General features: G+C 39.7%; 1 protein-coding gene across 1 annotated transcript in view; it reads left to right on the forward strand.

The window, feature by feature from the left end:
* Window positions 1–22,492, forward strand: part of COL1A2 (collagen type I alpha 2 chain) — a 40,598-nt gene that overhangs the window by 1,747 nt on the left and 16,359 nt on the right. The window contains exons 2-30 of the mRNA XM_054384901.1: window positions 414–424; window positions 1,055–1,072; window positions 1,787–1,822; window positions 3,434–3,517; window positions 4,843–4,899; window positions 7,285–7,329; window positions 7,422–7,475; window positions 7,775–7,828; window positions 8,197–8,250; window positions 8,745–8,798; window positions 9,041–9,094; window positions 10,131–10,175; window positions 10,419–10,472; window positions 10,578–10,622; window positions 13,281–13,334; window positions 14,357–14,455; window positions 14,541–14,585; window positions 14,697–14,795; window positions 15,253–15,306; window positions 15,404–15,511; window positions 16,381–16,434; window positions 16,542–16,640; window positions 17,392–17,445; window positions 17,788–17,886; window positions 18,382–18,435; window positions 19,110–19,163; window positions 19,290–19,343; window positions 19,443–19,496; window positions 20,330–20,374. Coding sequence (XP_054240876.1) covers window positions 414–424; window positions 1,055–1,072; window positions 1,787–1,822; window positions 3,434–3,517; window positions 4,843–4,899; window positions 7,285–7,329; window positions 7,422–7,475; window positions 7,775–7,828; window positions 8,197–8,250; window positions 8,745–8,798; window positions 9,041–9,094; window positions 10,131–10,175; window positions 10,419–10,472; window positions 10,578–10,622; window positions 13,281–13,334; window positions 14,357–14,455; window positions 14,541–14,585; window positions 14,697–14,795; window positions 15,253–15,306; window positions 15,404–15,511; window positions 16,381–16,434; window positions 16,542–16,640; window positions 17,392–17,445; window positions 17,788–17,886; window positions 18,382–18,435; window positions 19,110–19,163; window positions 19,290–19,343; window positions 19,443–19,496; window positions 20,330–20,374 — 1,691 coding nt within the window. The remainder of the gene's footprint in view (window positions 1–413; window positions 425–1,054; window positions 1,073–1,786; window positions 1,823–3,433; window positions 3,518–4,842; window positions 4,900–7,284; window positions 7,330–7,421; window positions 7,476–7,774; window positions 7,829–8,196; window positions 8,251–8,744; window positions 8,799–9,040; window positions 9,095–10,130; window positions 10,176–10,418; window positions 10,473–10,577; window positions 10,623–13,280; window positions 13,335–14,356; window positions 14,456–14,540; window positions 14,586–14,696; window positions 14,796–15,252; window positions 15,307–15,403; window positions 15,512–16,380; window positions 16,435–16,541; window positions 16,641–17,391; window positions 17,446–17,787; window positions 17,887–18,381; window positions 18,436–19,109; window positions 19,164–19,289; window positions 19,344–19,442; window positions 19,497–20,329; window positions 20,375–22,492) is intronic.

A 22,492-nucleotide genomic window follows, 5' to 3' on the forward strand; every position in this document is an offset into this window, starting at 1 on the left:
GATCACTCCTACAATTTAATATCTTCACACATGTCAGCCCATCTGGGTTTATCAGCTGTTGTGTGCATGCATATGTGAAAATCTGTGTGTACATTTTTTCCCATGGATTTAAGCATATTTAGAGCAGGCCGATAGTTCTGTGGTTTTTTTTCTGTGTCAAACATAATATTTCTTTCATTAGGAAGTTGGTTTTGAATTTGAAATGCACAGCAGTCCCACCCTACAGTTTGAGATAATCACCTTAAACATTAGAAATTTCATTAGGAAAATTTGTCTTGCTTTAATAAAATTAATAGAGTTGCATTTTGGTTTAAAAGCACTGAATTGTAAAACTTGTAATCAAATCCACACACTAATTATCTCTCTCTCTCTTTTTTTTTTTTTTTGTTCCTTTCTTTCCTTTCTTTTTCCAGATGTGAGTCAGGTCAGTATAATTGTATTTGGGTTTTTTTTTATTTAATATGTAGCACTCAGCATCAGATATCAGACTAGACTTCTTTCACACGACAGTTATTATTTACTTACATTAAATCCCAAGCTGGTCATGGAAAAGATGCCCACTAAATCCTGAAGGGACTGCCTGAGAAGGTCCCCACCCCAATTTCTCAAGTGGGACGGCCTTTTGAAGAGCCTGCCTTCATAGGTGTAAAGACCTTGAGGAGAAAATTACAGAGCAGTGCTGTTTGGATCCTATACCTGCCAGTTTGGACTGGAGATGACTCTACTTTAAAGCCAGCCTTCCAGTCTGAATTTCATTGCACAGAAGGATTATGAAAGAACTCAGGTGTGACCTTTTTTTAATGCCTGTTTTGTAGGCTGGAAGAGGTAGAGGATTGTTGGTCTTTGACAGAAGGTTTTGGTGTAGTATCTTTGCTATTTAATAAACTCCTATCCTTTAGAGTAATTTCAAACCGTAGGGCGTACTTAAATACACTGTACTGAGAAAAATTATCCAAGAAGATGAGTCTAAGTTTGTAGATGATTTCATTTTAAAGTACTGGGAGAAATTGTATCTTTGTTTTAATTTTCTTCTTTAATTATTTTTTTTCCCCAGGCACCTGCAGGGCGTAAGGTAAGCATTTTAATTCTTCTTGCGTGGAAATCGAGATGATGTCAGATATTCTTAGGCAGATTAGTATTTTGCTGAATGTTGCATGAAAGAAAAACTGACTACATTCATTATTTCCAGTGTTCCCTGAGGATAAGCAGTAGCACAGAGATGAGTAGAGGGAACAATGGGTGCAACATCGTAACACCAGGGTAAATTCCAATATTGGATTTAAGCTGCTTTACCCAAGAGCAGAACTAAGCCTACCAGGAACTAAACTGCATCAAAGTAGCATTGTGGTTCCACTAGAGACACTTTGGGAAGACTGGCATGAATGGAAGAGTACAGCGGTATCTATAGAGGTCTAAAAGGCTAAAGAGATTCTAATTTATTTCCCAAATTACTGTTAAATTTTATTCCCAAAATTTCTGTTAAATTAGACTCAGTTATTCAGTAGAAACTAAAACCAACTTTGCAAGTACTTCTATGGACTGTGCAGTGATACTTTTAACTGACCTGGTAATCACAGTGACTATTTCCAGTAGCTTATTGTGGAAAAAGTATATGCTGTCTGTGGAAAAAGTATATGCTGTCTGTGGAAAACACAGATACTGGACCTGTATATGCAGTCTTCTTTCCCTTTTTCATGTACATTAATTATATTTAACATACGTGTTTCCCTGTCTTGTCCTGGAAAGTTTCCATAGCAGCTCATTAAGTTTTGTTTCTTTCCAACAGGGCCCTAGAGGAGACAAAGGGCCACAAGGAGAAAGGGTAAGGAATTAGATTGACATTCATTTGTTTGTGATCTTTGAACACAGTTGGAAAAACAGTAGGAAAAAGTTGAGGCATTGATGTGAGATTAAATGAATGTATCTGGAGAAGTTTGCATGTACAATTCAATTCAAAAGAAACAAGTTACCTATGTACCAAATTCTGCCTTGGCAATACCACATCATCTTAATCGTGGCCATTGTGCATGAGCAGATGTGGTTGAGTTCAGACAGCAGCCTAGAACTCCAAGTGAAGGCTTGAAAAATCTTTTTCTAGTTGTCCAGAGTGGAAATAGTGCATGAAAATGGAGATAGGAAAGCTGGCACATAAAGATGGAGTCTTGAGATATGGTATACGGATAAGCTCCATAGACAAAGCTAGCTTTGAGGGCTGTTCTTTATCTGTGCCTTCAAAGGTGGCTTGAAAAAAGCTGTCCTCTGGGCATCTAGGCATTTGCCATCTACTTTCTACTAGTCAAAGCAGATGACTAGTAGAAGGTCTGTAGAGGACTAGTAGGAGGTCTGTAAAGGCTACTGTAAAATAAGGATAGTTGAATAATTTCATTGTCATGTTCATTCATATCCATATGCCTGGATCTGCATTTCTGATTTGCTTCAAACATCATTGCTTTTTGTACAGCTTTCTGAAATTCACCTCTTACCTGGCAATGTGTAGTTATCATGGGTCTTTTGTGTATCTTAGGAAAATCAAAATGCCATACTACTGATAGGCAACTCTTAAAGAGTTCTTGGATAATAATATATTGACAAACATAATGGGAACTATTAAGAAGAATGTATCTGGTCAACTGGGTATTTGTTTTAGGCTCCCACTAACTAAATGTGTTTAATGAGATGAGATACATGCTTTGTCCTGAAGGCAGCAAGACTAACCCTGCTGCTTTAAAAATCCGTAAAACTTCTATTATGGATTTCTAATCTGACCTGGCTCCAAAATACGGACCAAATGAAATACTTCACCTCAGCTGCCACGATGGCAAAACTTGACCAGCTGTGTGCATTAAGGATGAAAGAATATAGGGGCAAATGTTGCTGGACTGAACTCATGTCATCTAAAGCTGTCGTAAAAAAGTTCTGACAGCAACAATATAAAAAATCTGTAGAAAAGCACTGCTTTATTGTCACTGACCATTAAATAATCTAGCCTGATTAATAACTGGCCTCCCACTTACTCTGGATCTATGTTAGTTCATACTGGTCTCCACAGATCCTCAGTTAGTCAAATTGAGCTTCTTACTAACAATCTGACAGGCTGTGTGGGTCTGTATGGGGCACTTGAGGGTCATGGGTCCAAAATCTAGTCACTTAAAATAAAAATTTGTGGTTTGGAAATGATGCTTTGGTAGCGTAGATCCATTATTGCCTCCATAGATCTTCTCAAATATGAAAGTGGAGTAAATCCCTGACGTGAGGTTTGCCAAGGCAATGTAAATTCAGACTATGCTTTTCTAAGTTAACCATATACTGAACCTGCACCTATGACACTGCTGTAGTGTGTGCTGTAGGTGCCTGGTTGGTGATGGATGTATCACTTGAGAGATTTCTTTAGCCACTTCTAATGTTCACTTGATATTCCTCTTTTTGACCCTAGGGTCCACCAGGTCCACCAGGCAGAGATGGTGAAGATGGTCCACCAGGTCCTCCAGGCCCCCCTGGTCCTCCAGGTCTTGGTGGAGTAAGGCATCCAAACTTTCTGTTATTGAAACTGATGATCCGAGCTTTGTGACTAAGCCTAAATGTATAGCTGCTGGGAAAGTCTGATGCTGCCCTGAGAGTAGAGGAAATATTCTCTTGTGATCCACAAGAAACTGATGGTTCCCATTCAAATGAAACTCTCCTTGGGATGTATATTTTTCATGGCAAATTTGGATTCTGTATTCAACAGAGACTTTTGCACAGGAGCAAATAAACCCTGTTAATTTGCATTAAATTTATACATCTGTAACGTGTCTGGATTAGGAATCAGCTCAATGAAACCTGTGCTGTTAAGCAGATAGGGAAAAGGCACTTTTGCAGTTGGGTTCAAGAGACAGCAGCTGAGCTGGAGTAAGCTGAAGACGACTGCCCTTAAGCTGAAAGTCTGTACTTCAAAGTCTTTTGGAACTTTGGAATGTCTTTCTTTGGAACTTTTCATTTATATCTGTATTCAAACCACAGAACTAAGTGAACAGTCTCTGCAGAAGTGTCCATCAAGTCTTCTCTGCAGAATGCTGCCTTTAACTCTTTGCTTGACATTAGCTTGCACAGAGAGCCTGAATACATAGACAGTGTCTTACTGATCAAGTTTAGTAAATCCTCCTGCATGGAAGAACTCTCTTTTGCTTTCAATATCAACCTCAAAAAATTATTTTCTCATTAGCAAACCCCAAACTGCTTTCATTAATTAGTATTCTTTTTTTAAAATGTTCTAATAAAACAAGCAAAGAAAGGAGTTGTGTTGTATAGAACTTTTTTTCCATTTTAGTAAAGATGGAAAATGTACTGTATGAAACTGGATGTACTGATAAAAGATCAAAAATCCAGTGCAGTGTTTCTGGGGCTTTCATGCTCCTCAGATCTTTTTGAAGCTGAAGGGCCCAACTCAACTCATAGTCACTAAGGGCTGGTAGATGAATTTTACTTAAGCAATGCAGTGAAAAAATATCCATAGCTTCCCTCACTGGCAATGAAGCAGAATGATTTAAAGGTTTCAAGAAAGTTTTCAATTTTAAATGAGCACTTACTTTACGTTCTTAATTTCCAATTCACACAATTGCTTTGTCTCTATTTTGCTACTGTGTAGGTATTTGAGGCTGTTGTGTGAAAGGGGCTGCCTAGTAAAATCAAAGTGAATAGAAATTTATGGATAACAGGGCCATATTTACTGAGTTTTAGGTGTGCAGCAGATATAGCAAGTCAGATGACAGTTGCAGAATGCTAATTATCAATAATTTTTAAAGTAAAATTTGTAGTGTTTTCATTTCAAGCTTCCTTTAATTTCAAAATTCTTTTCACCTACAGAACTTTGCTGCTCAGTATGATCCATCTAAAGCAGCTGATTTTGGCCCAGGACCTATGGTAGGTATATGATTTAGCACTTGATATACTTGCATAGATAAAGTGTTTAATATTTTTCTTTGAGCCTAATCCAGCTAAGTCAACACAAAGCACAGAGTTAAAGTTAGTGTTTTCATCTTATATTGAATAAGACTGTCAGCTGCTCCTTTGGTGTAAGACAATGTGAAGTGTTTGAAATACAGTCTTGGGACTTGAAATATAATCTTGGGACTCTGTATATAACTTGAATGTAACACTGCTGGGTCTTGTGCTTTAATTCTCTGTTGACCGCACTTCTATGAATCAGTGAATCTCCTAATCTAATGTCAGATACCACCTGTACTTTGCTATTACTTTATCCATATTGAGATAGAAGATGGCGGTTTAGAAATAAGATTGGTTGTAAAGCTGTATTCTAAAGCAGACCTAGGTCTAGAAAGTAACTCAGTATCTCAGCTCCAGTTAATAACCATTTTTCTTCCATGGATTTCCTGGAACTGCACAGATCTCGTAGGAAATTTGCCACCGCATTTGGTTCTCAACAATTAACCCTTAGTGATTGCTCCTACAAGCCTGCTCTGAGGAGGAATTATTAGTTACTGTATAGTGTGTCCAAATGGACATTTAAGGAACCTTTAAGTAACCCTTAGGGACCATCTAAGAGGCAGTGCCTCTCCATATGAATTCCTAACTCTTCTGATGCTAGCGGATACTTTCATTATACATAGCAGAATGACATCACAGGCAATGCATCTGATGAATGAGCAGCAGGATGAAAGCTGCCCAGGAAAATTCTGGGTCAAGTGCTTTTTTCCTTTCCTGAAAAGAGTGTAACGTTAAATGAAGTCTTGAAAATGCTTTGGGCATCTCTTTAGATGTTAAATGTGGGAAAACAGGAGTATCTTTAATCAAGCTCTGCGCTTAGTATCTGACAACAAAGGAGAAAATGTAAATGAGGATTTATCTGGGGTGTCATTATTTCTAAATTCCAATTTTTGAGTCATTTAGGGTTCATCTGTCAGCCAAAGCAGTAAAATCTACCTCCTGTGAGGAAATTTTAAGTTTCATGAAGAAAATGTGAGAGGGAGGGAAGACAGAAAAAGAGAGAAAACCAATTATGGAATATAATCTGTGAAGATATTAACAGGGTTTATGCAGCATGTATGATTCAGACTGTCCAGAAGCAGTTACTGTTTCTAGAATCACTGCATATTTTATAGCCACATATTTTATAGCTTCCATAAGTTGAATGTCTGTATTTAATATGCATTTATTCCCCTTAATAAAAGGTATTTGATCCAAGGGGAAAGCTGCATAAGCCATTGAAAAGCTGGCACATGATTTTAATCTTGTAATGAGAATCTACAAGAGTTCCCAAGAAAGTTTTAAAACCAGTTAAAAACATCATAATTTCTCTTGCAACATCTCCTAAAACATTCATTTGTATGGTATTCATTTGGACAATAGAAGAATCAATTACATTTCAGTTTCCAGTAATTTGCTTGCTTGATTGTTTGCTTGCTTGATTGTTTGCTTGCTTTCTTAGTCAGGCTTAAAACCTTGAGGTCTTGAGCAAGGTGGCCTAGTGGAAGGTGTCCCTGCCCATGGTAGGAGTGTTGGGACTACGTGACCTTTAAGGTTCCTTCCAACCCAAACCATTCTACAATTAAGACATCTGTTAATAAAACACAGTGATCTGTGGAAAGTTCCTCTTTAAAAGAGATTTTTCACCTTTTTTTTTTTTCCCGAAGATGGGGGTAAGTTTCTAATGCAGTTAGGAGAACATGTTAATGACTTTGGAAGTGAAATGAAGGGAATTTAATAAAAAATTGAAAACAATGAGCCACTTAAGTAGAAGTTGATCATTATTTGAAATAGATTAATATACAATATGCTTGATTTCTTTCCAAAATTGTGTCTCTCATTTCGTGCTAATACTGCTGTTTCTATACCTTTATTTTCCCTTTTACCTCTCTACTGATCTTTTTTTCCCCAGCATCTCTTGAAAATCATGATGAAATTGAGAGGTCCCAAAAATACAACCTTTCCTAATGTGTCGATGCCAGCTTTGTCCTTAAATCCTGGAAGTCCATGCACAGGAAGGGAGAGGGCAGATAGAAAAATAAAACAACACACTTGCTAACAAGAGTAGATTAAGAAGCCTAATCCCAAGGTTCCCAACCATAATCATTGCAATGGCTTCTGTGCTGGTTCTTTACCATTAGAAGGTCTGGTTTGCACTTAGACTGCCTGTGCAAATTCATGCAGATCTCTTCAATAATCCTAACTTGATTTGGACGTTGCACACTGGAAACCATACTGCTTACCAAAATTTTAGGCATACCAGTAACTGGTGTTGTAGATGGGGTTTATATCATGGTGATTTTTGTGATTTTTCTTCCCTAGGGTTTAATGGGACCCAGAGGCCCACCTGGAGCATCTGGACCCCCTGTAAGTATAGTCTCATCTCTCCTGCTGACTAATTAACATTGACAAGCCCAGAATGGCTCGTTCACACTCTAACAAAAATCTCCCTTTTTTAGGGTCCTCCTGGTTTTCAAGGTCTTCCTGGTGAGCCTGGTGAACCTGGTCAAACAGTAAGTACAGGCTTCACATACAGACACTGTTAGCATTAGAAACAGGACACCTAGTAGTGTGTAGTAGTAGTACCTAGGTCTGTTTCTCCTGTCCATATGCACATCCTGGAATATTTGAATTGGATATTCCTGCTTGATTCTGTTACAGAATCAGAGTTGACCACTTAGATTAAGACTCATTCAGACTGGAATCACAATGTGCAAAGTCAACTAGACTCCAGCCCTGCCCCAACTCAAGTCAGAAGCCAGAAGATTTACCTGAAGAATACTTCAAGTAATCCTCAATCTGTTTTTAACAGGGTCCACAGGGTCCTCGTGGTCCCCCTGGTCCTCCAGGAAAGGCTGGTGAAGATGTAAGTGGATATTAAATGTCTGTAATCTCTTTTGGGTCTGTGACTCAATTCCAACAGTAGGTTACTGTTAAGCTAAGCATTCTATTGGCCATCCTTTTTTCACTGCTTTGTAATAAGGGGTAGAATAAACCTCTGAAATAATTATTTTACAGTAGAGGGGATGATGTATGTTGGAAATGTACCAAAAATAGATCACTTCAAATTCACTGTTTAGCTTTCTGAATACAGAGAGAAGGACACTTTAAAGCTAACCATCTCTCTGTGCTTGTTGAAAAAGAGAAACTTTGCCATGTCTTTACCTTTTTTTGATGCTTTTATGTTTTATCAAATGTGCTTTTCTTCTTAGTGCATTTGTACTGCATTTTTAGGGTCACCCTGGCAAACCTGGAAGACCTGGTGAGAGGGGTGTTGCTGGCCCTCAGGTATGTAGATAATACAAAACAATTCTCTTATCAGTGAAACCTAACAATATTTTTGCACTGCACACATTAACAGTCCAGCAATATTCCCTGTAAGATTAATACAAATTCAATTCTTTCCTATGGGGATATCATTATAATTATACTTTTGTTTTGTGTGTTCCTCTGCCCCCAGTAAAGACAGGGTAATTAGGGTACAGAAGTGAAAGAGTGAGGAGTTTCACAGGGATAGATACCTCTAGCACAGGAAGCCAAACCAGCTGTGCTATCACATGTTAATGCATGACATTTCTGAGCTTCACAACTGGAAAAGCAGATTGATTACTCTTAGTCTTGGAACAAGTCTGGTCCTGGTTAGGGTAGGAACTGTGTTCCTCACTTGAATTGTCACAGCCCAAATCTGCTCATTAATTTTATTGAAAGACTAAACTACTTTTCTTTCGCTTTAACTGCACTATAATATGAGAGACAATAATTCATGCACTGTGTGTTTTTAGGGTGCTCGTGGTTTCCCTGGAACTCCAGGTCTGCCTGGCTTTAAGGGAATTAGGGTGAGTCTATACCTACTTTTTCCCCTGAACAGTTACTTCAGCATACTGAGAACCCCTGGAAATCCCCTCAAAGTTACGAGTGCATGAACTTCTTTGAAGTTTTTAATATCCTGATATGAAAGATTTTTTTCTTTTTTTTAATCTTAAGATTATATTAAGAAATAATTTAGTATGCAACAAAAGCTTTAGAAGACTAAGAGTTTGTGTATAGCCATTAATATTTCTTTTTCTACTCAATATAGGGACACAATGGTCTGGATGGTCAAAAGGGACAACCTGGTACTCCTGGTACCAAGGTAAATATGAAATCTGAATATTTAGGATGCTTTTGTAGCTCTTTCTAGTGAAAGATACATGAAGTCCCCTCCAATCAATCTTCCATGTTGTCATTAAACATTGCTCAGCTGCATTAATCTAGAAGTCAGTGGATCCATGTAGGATGTACATATACCTTAACATAAGAAATCATCCCTGGGGCCATATTCTGTCCAGTCACTGGAGTTTAAAAACAGATAAAGCAACTAAATAAAGGAAAGAAGAGTTATTAGTAAGAGTGCTAATCTGACTGTGAATGACCTAGTTTTATGATGCTTGTTTTCCAATATAACTGTGAAAGTACTGATGAAGGCAAAAATGTGTGCTGTTTGCAGCATTTAAGACAAGATACATTCAAATATATTCCAGATACAAGTGCTCTAGGACAAGGACTCATCACTGTAGATCAGTCTAGACCAACTGCTTGGAGAACAATTACTATTAAAGGGCAAGGAGTAATTTTTTGATGGCTTATATCTCAGTATTATTGGTCTCAAGTTAAAAATACCTGAGGAAGATCCTTCTTTCCAGCCAGTTGACTGGAACTTTGTCACCTTAACCTAAGGCAAAAGAAAGTATCATTCTGCTTCTGCTCTAGCTTAAAAAACAGCTGCTGATTTTTTTTCATGGCAGGGGCATTGGAACTAGAGAATCTTTAAGGTCCCTTACAGCCCAAACCATTCTATGATTCTATGACTGATTTGAATTGGTAGTTGACTACCCACAACTTAGCTCTTAGGTGTAAATATCAGAATAAAGAAAGGGGGTAAAGAAAGCTGAGATGGGCAAAGAAAGCTGACTTGCTCTGGCCCTCCTCTCCTAAGGATTCCCACTGGCTATGTTCCAGTATATGCAGAGATCTTAGGACTTGATGTTCCTGCTCTTGTGTACTGTGGTGCAAGCGCTACAGAAGACAGACGGTTAAAATCCAGCAGCTGAATGCCTCTAGATGATGATGTGCTATCTGTTTAAAGCATCCTTTAAGTAGCTGAAGCCTGCAATCTTTCTTTTGCATAGGGAGAACCTGGTGCCCCTGGTGAAAATGGTACCCCAGGACAACCTGTAAGTATTTATTGCTGCTGTGGAAAATGTTGATCTGATAGATAAGATTCAGCCACCATTTTGGTCAGTTTTTTGTCATCAGTGATACTTCAGCTAGATAGATACTCTAATGTAATAGTATGTGAATATTTAAAACAGAATTGCCTGGCTACAAAACACTTCCTATAGACACTTAGCAAAGGAGAAAAAAATTGTGTATCTTTGTGCATAGATAGAAATGAGTTAAATTAATTTTTCTTTCAGGGTGCTCGTGGTCTCCCTGGTGAGAGAGGAAGAATAGGTGCCCCTGGACCAGCTGTAAGTGGCTTCCCATCACTGTTTGTCATCATGACCAGCCACCTACTGTGGCTTTCTCTGATCTTTGACTCTCTTTTCAAACTCAATTTTGTTCTCTCCTCACAGGGTGCTCGTGGAAGTGATGGCAGCACTGGCCCCACCGGACCTGCTGTAAGTTTCAGTCGTTATCTTTGACAATCTGGAACCCATTGGGCCTGTGTCCCTCTTTCTGTTAGCAGAGGATTTTTTGGGCTTCTGAGAAGTTATGTTTTTAATGCAACTGCTGCTTATCAGATCATCACAAAAAGAATTATTTGCAGGCAATATCCTGAGAGCCTCAGGATTTATATCTAACACATTTGTGTCAAAGGAACCAAAGATTCTCTCATTTGCTCTGGTGAGTTCATAGGGAAACACTTGATAAATTCGCATTTCCAACACCCTGACAGAACTGTTCTCATCCCCAAACCAATGAATCTTTACATCTTTTAACAGATATATACCATGCACCCATTGCAGGTGACTAATTATAAGCATCCCAAACTATTATATACTCTTCAGGACGCAGCTTTGTACCTGCAACATTGTCCTGTCTAGCAGGAGCCAACCTTTTTCATTCACTATTCATACCTGAGCTATGTGAGCTAGTGTGAAAAGTCAGCAAGATCCAGCTGTCCTGATATGACTGGTAAAAACTATTCTGCTCCATGTTGATCCAGTGTAGATCATTTGAGAGGAGTTAGTGTCGCCATAGCACACACTGATTTCAGCAAACCTCATTTGTTTCAGTTTAAAAGCTGTAAAAAGAATTGAGGCATAGCCCAGGACAGTTTCTCCTTCCTTCCTTCAAAACTGGAATCAATGCTGAAGCCATACCTGGTTGTGTTAAATATGCTAAAGTTACTTTTAATACTCCTTGTCATTTGAAACATCTGTCATGCTTGAACAGAGTAGAATGTTTGCATAGGTGGGAATTTTGCTGCAGTTCTGCTATGTGGGGTATTAAAAAAATACATCTAGTTGGATATTTAAATTGTAGGCAATTAGAGACCTGATAGATAAGAACTGATGTTAGATTTTGTAGTAGAACCAAAACATTTCAGCTATCTTGAAGGCAACCCTGTAGCTCGAGATGGGCTTTTTATGAAGGTGTGTAGGGCTAGGACAAGGGGTAATGCCTTCAGGCTGAAGGAAGCTGGATTGCGATGAGACATTAGGAAGAAATTCTGCCCCATGAGGGTGGTGAGGTACTGGAACAGTTTGCCCGAGAAATTGTGGAGGTTCCAAACCTGACAGTGTTCAAAGGCAGGTTGGCTAGGGCCTTGAGCAAGCTGGTGTCACTGCCCATAGCATGGGGCTTGTATTTCAGTGATAATTAAGGTCCCCTCTAACCCAAACCATTCTATGATTCTACTATATGAAAACTATCCTGGAGCTGCTGATTGCAGAGGTGTTACTATGCAGGACTGCAGCAGAACAGCATATTGGGTCCCAGTGACTATGTCAGGCTAAAGTTATTTTACATATACTCAGGTTATGGTGCTGGAAACATTCTGCACAGCACTCATTAACACTCTTGTTTTCAAAACTAAAGCATAAAGAATGATTTATTCTTCTTGCCACTGGGAATTCAAAACATGAAAGAGTCATTGCAATAGGCAGTCTGGAAGTTTGTCTTTTCATTCCTACCTTACAGAGTGGTTTGTTTTTTTGCTTTACTTAATGCAAAATCAGTGAGAATTTCAGGTACTCCATTTATACAAACGAGAGGTTATAGAATGTTGATATCCAATTCCTCTTTGCCAGCTGACCAATTTTTGTTCCCTTGGATTTGTGAGGCAGTTTTAGAACAAGTATTTCTAATTGAAAGATTTTAGCTCACAAAAAAAAGTAGGTATCAACTCCCACTAGGTAGGAATGAATTGGTTATTTCATTAAAGAGTAACAAAGGCTATGAATCCATCAGTGCATCTTCTCTTGTGGTGTCTGGGTACTGTACCTTAGCAAGCTTCATAAACCCATTGTCATTACAAATCTCACAGACGTAGTAGAACCAGTAGAAGGCCTTCTTAAGCTGACATGCCATTGCCTGTGACATAAAAACCACCCAGCTGAATGAAAAAGCACTGGGGCTGCACATATTCACTGCCTCAGAAGGCTCATTCTGGGTATGAAGCAAGATTTGGAGTGCATTCACATGTTGGAATCAGCTCCTGCCCTCAGCTGCTCTTAACCATAATCCAATTTTTGGTGCATTCTTACTGACTTCAATGTAAGTTGTGCCAAGTATTGCCTTGTAAAGCATGCAGAGATCTTACCAGCCCTCTTCCTTCGTGTGATGAAGGAAGAATGCTGTCACCAGCACAGGGCTGTTGTGTGTGACCAGCTGTCCAGAAGGACCACTGGTATGAAAGCTTGCACACCTCTGCACAGTAGAGGTGTTGGAAACAGCCACCTAAGAGCTGCATATGCAGGATGCAGAGCTCCCTTCATTCATTGTGGGACTTCACAGACAGACATCTTGCCTTGCAGATGCCTGCCTCTGCCCATCCTCTGATTCTGTCTCAGGCAAGGTTTTACAAAATTGTTGCTTAATTCACGCTTCATCCGCACTGCAAATGTTTCTCAGTGCTGTCCTCACTCCTACCTCTTTATAGTGAGCCAGGTCTGTCAGTTTAAAGTTCCAAAAGGCAGCTGGTTGTGTGAGATGGTCATGTGCAAGAGCGTCTAAGTAAATGTGCATTGTTTTAAATCTCTTTTCTTCAGCAAGCAAAATTTTTATGTCATCTCTGAGTGCCCTTACACAACTGCTTCTCTTCCGTTTCCTAGGGCCCTATTGGTGCTGCTGGTCCTCCAGGCTTCCCAGGTGGTCCTGGTGCAAAGGTATGGCCATCTGTTTATGATGGTATATTTGATAGTGAAGGTGAAATACAGTAACAAGTGTTGCTAGGCAACAGAAAAAAGCCCTCTCTGAAAGAGAAATGCTTTTTGTAGCAGTCAGGGTGAGGATGAATTCCTACAGTATTTGGAGGATGTTAGATAAGATAATTTAAAATACAGCAGATATTGCACAACTGAAGATTGATGCTGTGTAGGTTCAGAGTGATGCTGTGTAGGTTCAGGAAGACACACAACCTCTGTTTTCTTTTTGCTGCTTCCTATGTGGTGCAGTTGTATACGCCTCTGAAAGGAGAGACAGATCGTGATAAATAAGCAGATTACATCAATTTACAGAATTAGTGGAGGACTAAGGAGCTGCAGTTAAGTATCTGGCTCCTTCCAACCCAAGTACTTGATGTAATTTCAAGATTTTCTTGATGTGGTTTCTCTGTAATTATGGAGAAAGTTGCACTTAAACATTTCAAGTTTGGGGCAGTGCCATTTAGTTCTTCCAGAGTATAGCTTAGATGATTCAGTTTATTGTTCAGACCTCAGCATTATTATCTAGGGAAGATTCTCATTATTTTGATTTTACTTTGTCCAAAGAAGGACAGAGGATTTGGGGCCCATGCACTGCATTTACAGATTTCACAGCTGAGAGCCGCATACACAGGTGTAGTGTGATACAGCGTTTCACCCTTAACACAAGCACACAAACTCCATGTCACAACAGACAAAACTCTTATCTTGATCCCCCTGTAGAAGAAAATGAAAGTATTGCTTGCTAGACCTCTTACTGTTAACTGAGGGAAGATAAGGAAAAACCGAGATGCCCATCCTGGTTATTTTTGTCAAAATACAAGACTTCTTGAAGCCATGAAGTCTTTTCTGGTGCAGATATGAGCGTGTTCTCAGCATGTAGTTTCGAGAGAAGACTGTCTACATGTCCAGGGTGAACTATGACTGCTTGGGATTGCCCTAGCACTGTGTGCACTGACTGAGGGCTCTGTCCTTCTCCCAAACAGGGTGAAATTGGACCTGCTGGTAATGTTGGTCCTACTGGTCCTGCTGGTCCAAGAGGAGAGATGGGACTTCCTGGGTCTAGTGGTCCTGTTGGCCCTCCAGTGAGTAACTTGCCAGATTTTCACTATTGTTGGATGGGTGCACCTGAGACTCTGAATTAACTGCTATTGTTCTCTTTCTTGATAGGGCAACCCTGGTGCTAATGGCCTTCCTGGGGCTAAGGGTGCAGCTGTAAGTACGGCCATGTTTACACTTTTTTTTGCTCTAAAAACACCCAATTCAATTAATGCAACAGAACAGGTAATGGGCTCATAATACCTTTTTTTCCTCTCTGTTGGACAGGGTCTTCCTGGTGTTGCTGGTGCTCCTGGTCTGCCTGGTCCCCGTGGTATTCCTGGTCCTCCAGGTCCTGCTGGTCCTAGTGGTGCTAGAGGACTTGTTGTAAGTTATTAGACTGCATATCTTCAGTTGGACACAGCTGGACACAGCGTCCAGAGATTTCTCTGGATATATTTTTGTGCTTAACACAGATATTCTTTTCTCGATCCACTACAATTAAACATGGTGGTTAATTTTTCTATCTCACTGCTTTCTTCAGATGCTGAAAGAGATTTGCTTTGCACTCTCTTTTGTTTCTGTTCTTCTGGATAGTATCAAGAGAGATGTGGCAGCAACCCTACAGCTAGGGCCTTAATGGGTGTCCTCAGTAGAGGAACCAGCCCTGAACGTGTCATAGTTCAGTTACTGTCATTTATAAGCATGTTTAACATGTTTTTGTGCCTATTAAGCCAAATTGCATGATTAAAAAATGTTTTGATACATGAAAAATCCTGTTTAGGTAGAAAAGAGATTATGGAATAGTGTTTAATTCTGTGATCTTTTTTGTTTGGGACTCTAGGGTGAACCAGGCCCTGCTGGTGCCAAAGGAGAAAGTGGTAACAAGGGTGAGCCTGTAAGTATGGCAATGTGTGAAAGGTTTTTCAATCAAAAAGCCTGATGGTATCTGCAACACTGCATCTGATTTCTTCTTCTCTGTTCACCTCAACTAGGGTGCTGCTGGACCCCCTGGCCCTCCTGGTCCTAGTGGTGAGGAAGGCAAGAGAGGCAGCAATGGTGAACCCGGCTCTACTGGTCCCCCAGGCCCTGCTGGTCTAAGAGTAGGTTTGCTTTTCATGTTCTAGAATTAGAAACAAAAAAGGAAAGATGAAATAAATCTAAAGTCACAAAGGCAAATGAAGTAATTATGAGCATTTAAATTTACATGAATGCTGCTAAACAAAGATTTGCAATTCTGAGCCTTTTGATAAATTTGGATCAAACCTTTTTTTTGCTTTATATTAGTGCTGTTTACTATCTTATCTCTGAAGTCATTAGAGGTTGTTTTGATTTTTCCATTGTGTAATATTTAGTGAATTATCTTTGAGTCTTACAGCTTTGTGATGGGATTTAACTGCTTAAAATAGATTATAATTGGCTCACACATAATGTGAGACAGAAGGCTTCAGTATCTTCAAAGGTCCCTAAGTACCCTTTTCACTGGGTGAGGAAACCACTCTGAACTTGAGGAGGCATGTGGCTTCATGCAGTAAAAGAATTCACAGGGCAATAATAGGAAAATGGCAGTGTTTCCACCCTTTTGTTTTTTTGGTAGATCTCAAGATTCAGTGTTGCACCTTGGATAGGGTCTCCAGAGTCAGAGAGAAGCCAGTACATCTCTCCAGAAAAGTGAAGGTGACACTGTGTGGGCCAGATTGTGGGATACTAGCTGCTGGCTAGAGCCACTGTTAGGTTACAATGAACATGAGAATGCTGTGATGCAAGCACATCAGAACTTAAAGAAATCTATAGGAAGTGTGAGAGGTTTCTCTCTCAATACACATTTACACAGAGGTGAGTGTGCTTAGAGCTGCACTTACCTCAAATTCAGCAGACCTGCTTGGAAAGCTGAAATTTAGCAAGCACTCCATACCTTACAGAGCAGATTTCTTCCTTTCCTTCTCCTGATTTGTTTTGTGTTCACTTGCAGGGTGTGCCTGGATCTCGAGGTCTCCCTGGAGCTGATGGCAGAGCTGGTGTCATGGTAAGACTTTTGCCTGGATCATAATTTCTTGTCACTTTTCTATTATATATGCAGATGAGTGATGCTTTTTGCTACCTTTGCCTGATTTTATGTATTTATTTTGGTAGGGACCTGCTGGTAACCGTGGTGCTAGTGGTCCTGCTGGTGCTAAGGGTCCTAATGGGGATGGTGGCCGTCCTGGTGAACCTGGTCTTATGGGTCCAAGAGTAAGTTTGAACTCTGGTGTTAAGTTTCAACTGGGCAAAAGAAGAATACTTAGACAATTCAGAGACAAAATTATTCAGAAATCCAAGTGCAAAAACTCAACCTGTGCCCACCACTGCTCTACTGAAAATAACATGCATGAGGAAATGATTAAGAAGCATCAAAATGTTTATTGAAATTGCTTTCTTTTGTCAGTGGTAGCATTTGATTGCCTTGTCACAGAGCAGTGTACTGGGTACTGCATTGAGTTCTGAGAGGGGGTTCTGCTTGTGATGAGTTACAGAATGTGATCATTAAGATCACAGCTGAAGTGTGTGTATCCTCGTTTAGTTACAGAACAGCAGCCCCTACTAAAATGATGTGAGATGGTTGATCTCAATCATTTCCATTTGATTTTGCAAATGATTTCACTGAAAACAGCCAGACTATGTCCATGTCATTGTCTTTTGTCCTCTTTAATCTACTCTTTCTCTTCCTACCCCCATGAAGTCTAAGAGTCTTCAACGCACACATGAACTGTTAGGCATCTGCAGATACTTAAGCACATTCTCTGCTAAAGCAGAGCCTAAATGAATTGATCTGAGTAAAACAGGTACCTACTTATGCTAATTTGCAACTGGCAAGGGAGCACACACCTGCCTGTTTATGACTTGGCACCTCTGTGTGTGTATGTGTGCATGTAGACAAAATATGTTGGTTAATTGTTGGGTGAGTTGGTTTCCTTCTAAAAACATAAAACCTTTCCTTTCTCAGGGTCTCCCAGGTCAGCCTGGAAGCCCAGGCCCTGCTGGCAAGGAAGGTCCTGTTGTAAGTACTTTGCTTTTCATTCTCTTTCCCCATTGCCTGTGAAACACAGACATAAACTGAGATTTTAACAAGCAAAGATCTCAGCACTGAGCTCTAATGCAACTTTCTGTAAACCCAGCATGATTTACTGCCCTGTTGCTCAGAGATCAGTGAGAAAACTCTCATTCATCTCTGTGGGTCTCAGATCAGACCTGTGTCCTGGAAGGGGAAGAAGAAGAAAAACAGAGGGATGCATGAGCATGCAACGCAGAAACAGTGATTAAAAGTTCAGTGGCATTTGCTTCTTGTCACTACGTGTTGCTCCTAAAACTGAACTCTTTAATAGTATGATTTGTTTTCTAGGGTTTCCCTGGAGCAGATGGTAGGGTTGGACCAATTGGCCCAGCTGGTAACAGAGGTGAGCCTGGCAACATTGGATTCCCTGGACCAAAAGGTCCTACTGTAAGTACAGCACAGAAACTTCCTATTAGCATAAAGTAATTCCAGACCAATCTGTAGCTCCTCAACTATTAACAATCAAATACATCTTCCCATGTCCTCCTGTACTGCTTATTGGATGGCATCCATTTACATTCAAGTGTTCTGGTTTAAATTATTTTCTACCTATCTAAAATACGATTAAACAAAGGAAAACCAATGCCATTAGATCAGGAATATTTGGACATTGAAGTGATTACAAAGATGTCTAAATTACCATTCCTGCATGCCCATCTTAGCATTTCTGTAACAGTTCTGTAAAGATTGGTGGCCAAGCCTGAGTTTCAGTTCCAGACTATTGTTATTTGTGAAGCACAATCTAAAGCTCACTTGTGAGTGTTTGAATTAGGGTTAAAGAAATTACTACACTACATTTTCTGGCAAGGAGGGTATCAGTTTAGTGGCTTAAATGGAGTCTACTGTGAAGTGTTGGTTAACTTTTTTATCTTTCAACTTCAGGGTGAACCTGGCAAACCTGGTGAAAGAGGCAATGTTGGTCTTGCTGGCCCACGGGTAAGTGGATATATTTGCTTTATCAACCTCCTGAAAAAGAAAGGTAGCTTTTTAAAGCCTTTGTAATAAGATAGCATGGTCTTGTGCAAACATGAATAGATGATGAAATAGAAAAGCACTAGGGAATGCGTTTATCTAGCCTCATATCAGTGAGGAACATTACTTAAAGGGTAAGTGAAAACTGCCCTTCTCAAGTATAAATAATTAATAATTGAGTATTAGCTAACTATGAAGAGGACAAAACAGCAGTCCCCATGCAAATTGTTGAGGACAGTGAATGGTTTTTAATTTATCTTGTAAATTTCCAACTTAATTCTTTAATTTAAGGGACCAAATAATTGGTCTATTGTGGGGAAAATGCTATCAGCCAGGTTCTTATAATCTGTAATTCCCAAAGAAGTTTCCTTAAGGATTAACGTGCTGCAATAACTAAAACAATCACCAGAATATGATGGTTGGACTTGATGATCTTGGAGGTCTTCTCCAACCAAAATGATTCTGTGATTTAAAATGGAAAGGGTCTTTAGTTCCCTTTGACAGAGAAGCTATTACAGCTAAATGGTGAAGTTCAAAATATGGAACCAGACATTTTTGATTTGGGCACAGAATCATTGTAGTAGGTATGATGCACAAATCAAAACTTTGATAACAGCTTTCTGCTTGAACACTTCTAGGGTGCTCCTGGTCCAGAGGGAAACAATGGTGCTCAAGGTCCTCCTGGAGTCACTGTAAGTAACAGCTTCCACATAGATCCAGTTTGTGATTTACCTTTCATGACTGAAACTTTCCATTTCAAAACCTGTGTTCCTGTATTTCTCCTTCCAAGTTAATCACTTGGTTTTCATTCCATCCAGGGCAACCAAGGTGGGAAGGGTGAAACAGGTCCTGCTGGCCCTCCTGGCTTCCAGGTAAGTTACCACGTGCTCGGCTCAAACTTACCTATGGTTTACGAAGCATGAAGTGCTTCAGCCTTCACTTTGTTTGTATTCTTGTTTGTTCTCTCTTAGGGTCTACCTGGTCCTTCAGGTCCAGCTGGTGAAGCTGGTAAACCAGGAGAAAGGGTGAGTGACAGACAGCACTCCACAGGCAGGGGCTGGCATTGCACAAGCATCATGTTTACAATTGCACACAAAGGCCTGTTGGATCAATTTGCCAGAGCAAAGCAATCCATGTTACATACAGGCTTTAACAGTCCCTTTTGTTAAAGCTGGCCACAAATGATGTTGGAATTTGCAACATCACTTTTTACACTTTTGCCATGAAACTTAGCAAAGCCTTAAGCAGCAATAATATTTTGTCCCCTCCTCCAAAAGACAAGTCAGGACATGGAAAATACTTTACTTCAGATTTCCTTTGAAATCTCCAAGGTTCAACCTAACCTGTAGTACTCCCAATAGTTTGCTTTTGCACCTCAGTTGATTTCAGTGCATTTATGAATACGTGCAACTGAGGTGGCTCAGTGGTAAGTCAGGCTCTAGGTTCTGCTTCTATAAAGTGTCTGCAACCTGCAAATTGTGCATTCTATGTGTCAGAACCACCTTTAATGTTCATAGTTACATCCCTGTGAAAGACTTGACATTGCAGGTACCTGAAAAAAGAGCTTGGAATTTAAAAGCTAACTCTTTCTTAAGATGAGGGGGTTGGACTAGATGACCTTCAGAGGACTCTTCCCACCCAGACCATTCAATGATTATTCTATGTCTGCTTTGAGATATTGTGCAGCTCTATGAAAAGGGTTTATTTCTATCTAGAAGATTTGGTTTAGTCTGTAGGTTTTCAATATGCTGCTGCAATTTGAGAAGCATTTCTATTTACTGCTAAGAAAGAAAGCACAATTTAAGTTGGTAAGTTTGCTTTAGAAAGAAGCTTTACAAATATATCTATGTTCTTCTAGGGTCTTCATGGTGAATTTGGTGTTCCTGGTCCTGCTGGCCCAAGAGTGAGTAACTTATTTGAAATCTACTCCAGATTGTCTTTATAATGTGTTCAATAATGTAAGTAGCTGTATAGATTTCCAAAATTCTCAAGACAAACAGCATTATTAGCTACAGAAACCAGTGTATGACAACAAGCTCCCAGGCAGGAGGGAGAATGTTTTCTGCTCTTTGCATGTGTCAGGCTGTATGATTGTATGACACAGAGTCTATATAGTTGCAAGTGTTAGTAAACTTCCTGATAAGCAGTATGAATCTTAACCAGTTGATGATATCCTGTAGTAATGAACCTCACAATGAGAATGTGCATGACAAAAGACTGATCCTACAGTCTTATACTGAGGCCTGATGCGCAAGAGAATTTTCACCTCCAGGGCCTGTGTCACCTTCCTAGCCTGACCATTGCAATGTGAGAATTTTCATCTCCAGTGCCTGTGTCACCTTGCCAGTCCTGACCATTGCAATGTGAGAATTTTCATCTCCAGGGCCTGTGTCACCTTCCTAGCCTGACCATTGCAATGTGAGAATTTTCACCTCCAGTGCCTGTGTCACCCTCTCGGCCTAACCATTTAAGTCATATTAGCTCTTGTTAGCCAGATCCTACCTAATGTCTTTGTGAATAAATGGTGGGATGAATCCAGAGCCTGGAACAGTCCTTAGAGGACATTGCCTCCTGTTTCCTATTATTCCTGCACTGTGAAGAGCTCTTTGTGGAGGCCATGCAGGAAGGTCTCATTTTTGCAGAGCAATAAGTAGTTTATAAACTCTTTCATTAATTATTTGCTCTCCAAATCTACCCTATAATGAGGTTGATACTTAAATGACTTCTGTTGCTTCCTCTTTCCTTCTGACTTCCAGATTAAATGTATTCATGACAAATAATCCAATTCACTCTCACCAGTTATGGCAATCAGTTTAAACAGCACTTTTCCTCCCTGAGTCTGTATTAGTAACCATGTCCTCTTTAAACTTGTGCTTGGCTAATCTATCCAAACCAGACTCCCTTTATCATTGTAGTAGCAATTACTGACCTGTGCTCTAGCTTGCCTTAAGCATCTCATACTCACCCAGAGCATATTACATTCTGTTTTCCAAATTGGGTCTTTCTTATGCTTTATACAACAAAATTAACATTTCTTAAAGATGCCTTGCTGCTTGTACCAGGTCACATCTGCATCATATTGTCAGCTATTTGCTGTTACCTTTCCCTTTCTGTCATTTTCATCAGCTGAAATCCCTATTTACAGCACAAATCCTCATTTTTGGTGCCTAAATAAATGGCCTGGTGCTTTGCATTCTTGACTTTTGTCCCACTTCCAGCATGTTATTCATTTCTTCCCTTGCCTACCCTTCTTCCTGTCCACAACAGCTTCCACCTTTCTGATAGCTGCCTATTTAATTTCTTCATTTTCTGCCTCTCTGTCATTAACAAAATATACGTAAAAATAATGAAAAGATGTATTAGTTGGTGAACTTCACAATAGAAGTTAACCTTCTGTATCATTGATGTGTTTCAGCATTACTTGAGTCACTTCTTTGACCACATTCTAGTCCTCATGCAGACTCCCAGATTCTCCAGCATAACTAAAAAAACTCCATTATGCCTGATCAGATTATTCACTAACATCCAGTTTCATCACACTGAGATAATTTGAGATGCTTTTAGTAAAGCTTCTGCTGTACATTTAAGGCCAGTGCCTGGCTACTTTCACATCTGCAGATGACCTCTGCTTCAGAATTTATCCTTGCACTGATTATGTGCCAGTCACATTAGTAAGCACTGTCACCTTTATTCTCCAATATTCACCAGATATTTGCCACTGTAAAAGAATTATTCCCCAATTACTGTGGCTCTATTTTCACTAGATTCCATTATCTGCCCTCAAATTGGGATCAGAAGCTCCAATTGGCAACAGAACATAAGGCACTGCTACCAGAGCAAACAACAGTAGCCAAAATCAATTTTCAAGAAATGCTTTTACTTTGCCAGCTGTTATCACGATGCAAGACTTCACCACTTCACTGTGCTGAATTTGTGTCCACTTTATTTTATGACCACTTGAGCTGATACTCTGCACAATTCTAACGCAGTTCTTGGGTGGTTTGTTCATATAAACCTGTAT

This window comes from Indicator indicator, chromosome 11 (genome assembly GCF_027791375.1).
Source record: "Indicator indicator isolate 239-I01 chromosome 11, UM_Iind_1.1, whole genome shotgun sequence".
Classification (NCBI taxonomy): Eukaryota; Metazoa; Chordata; class Aves; order Piciformes; family Indicatoridae; genus Indicator; species Indicator indicator.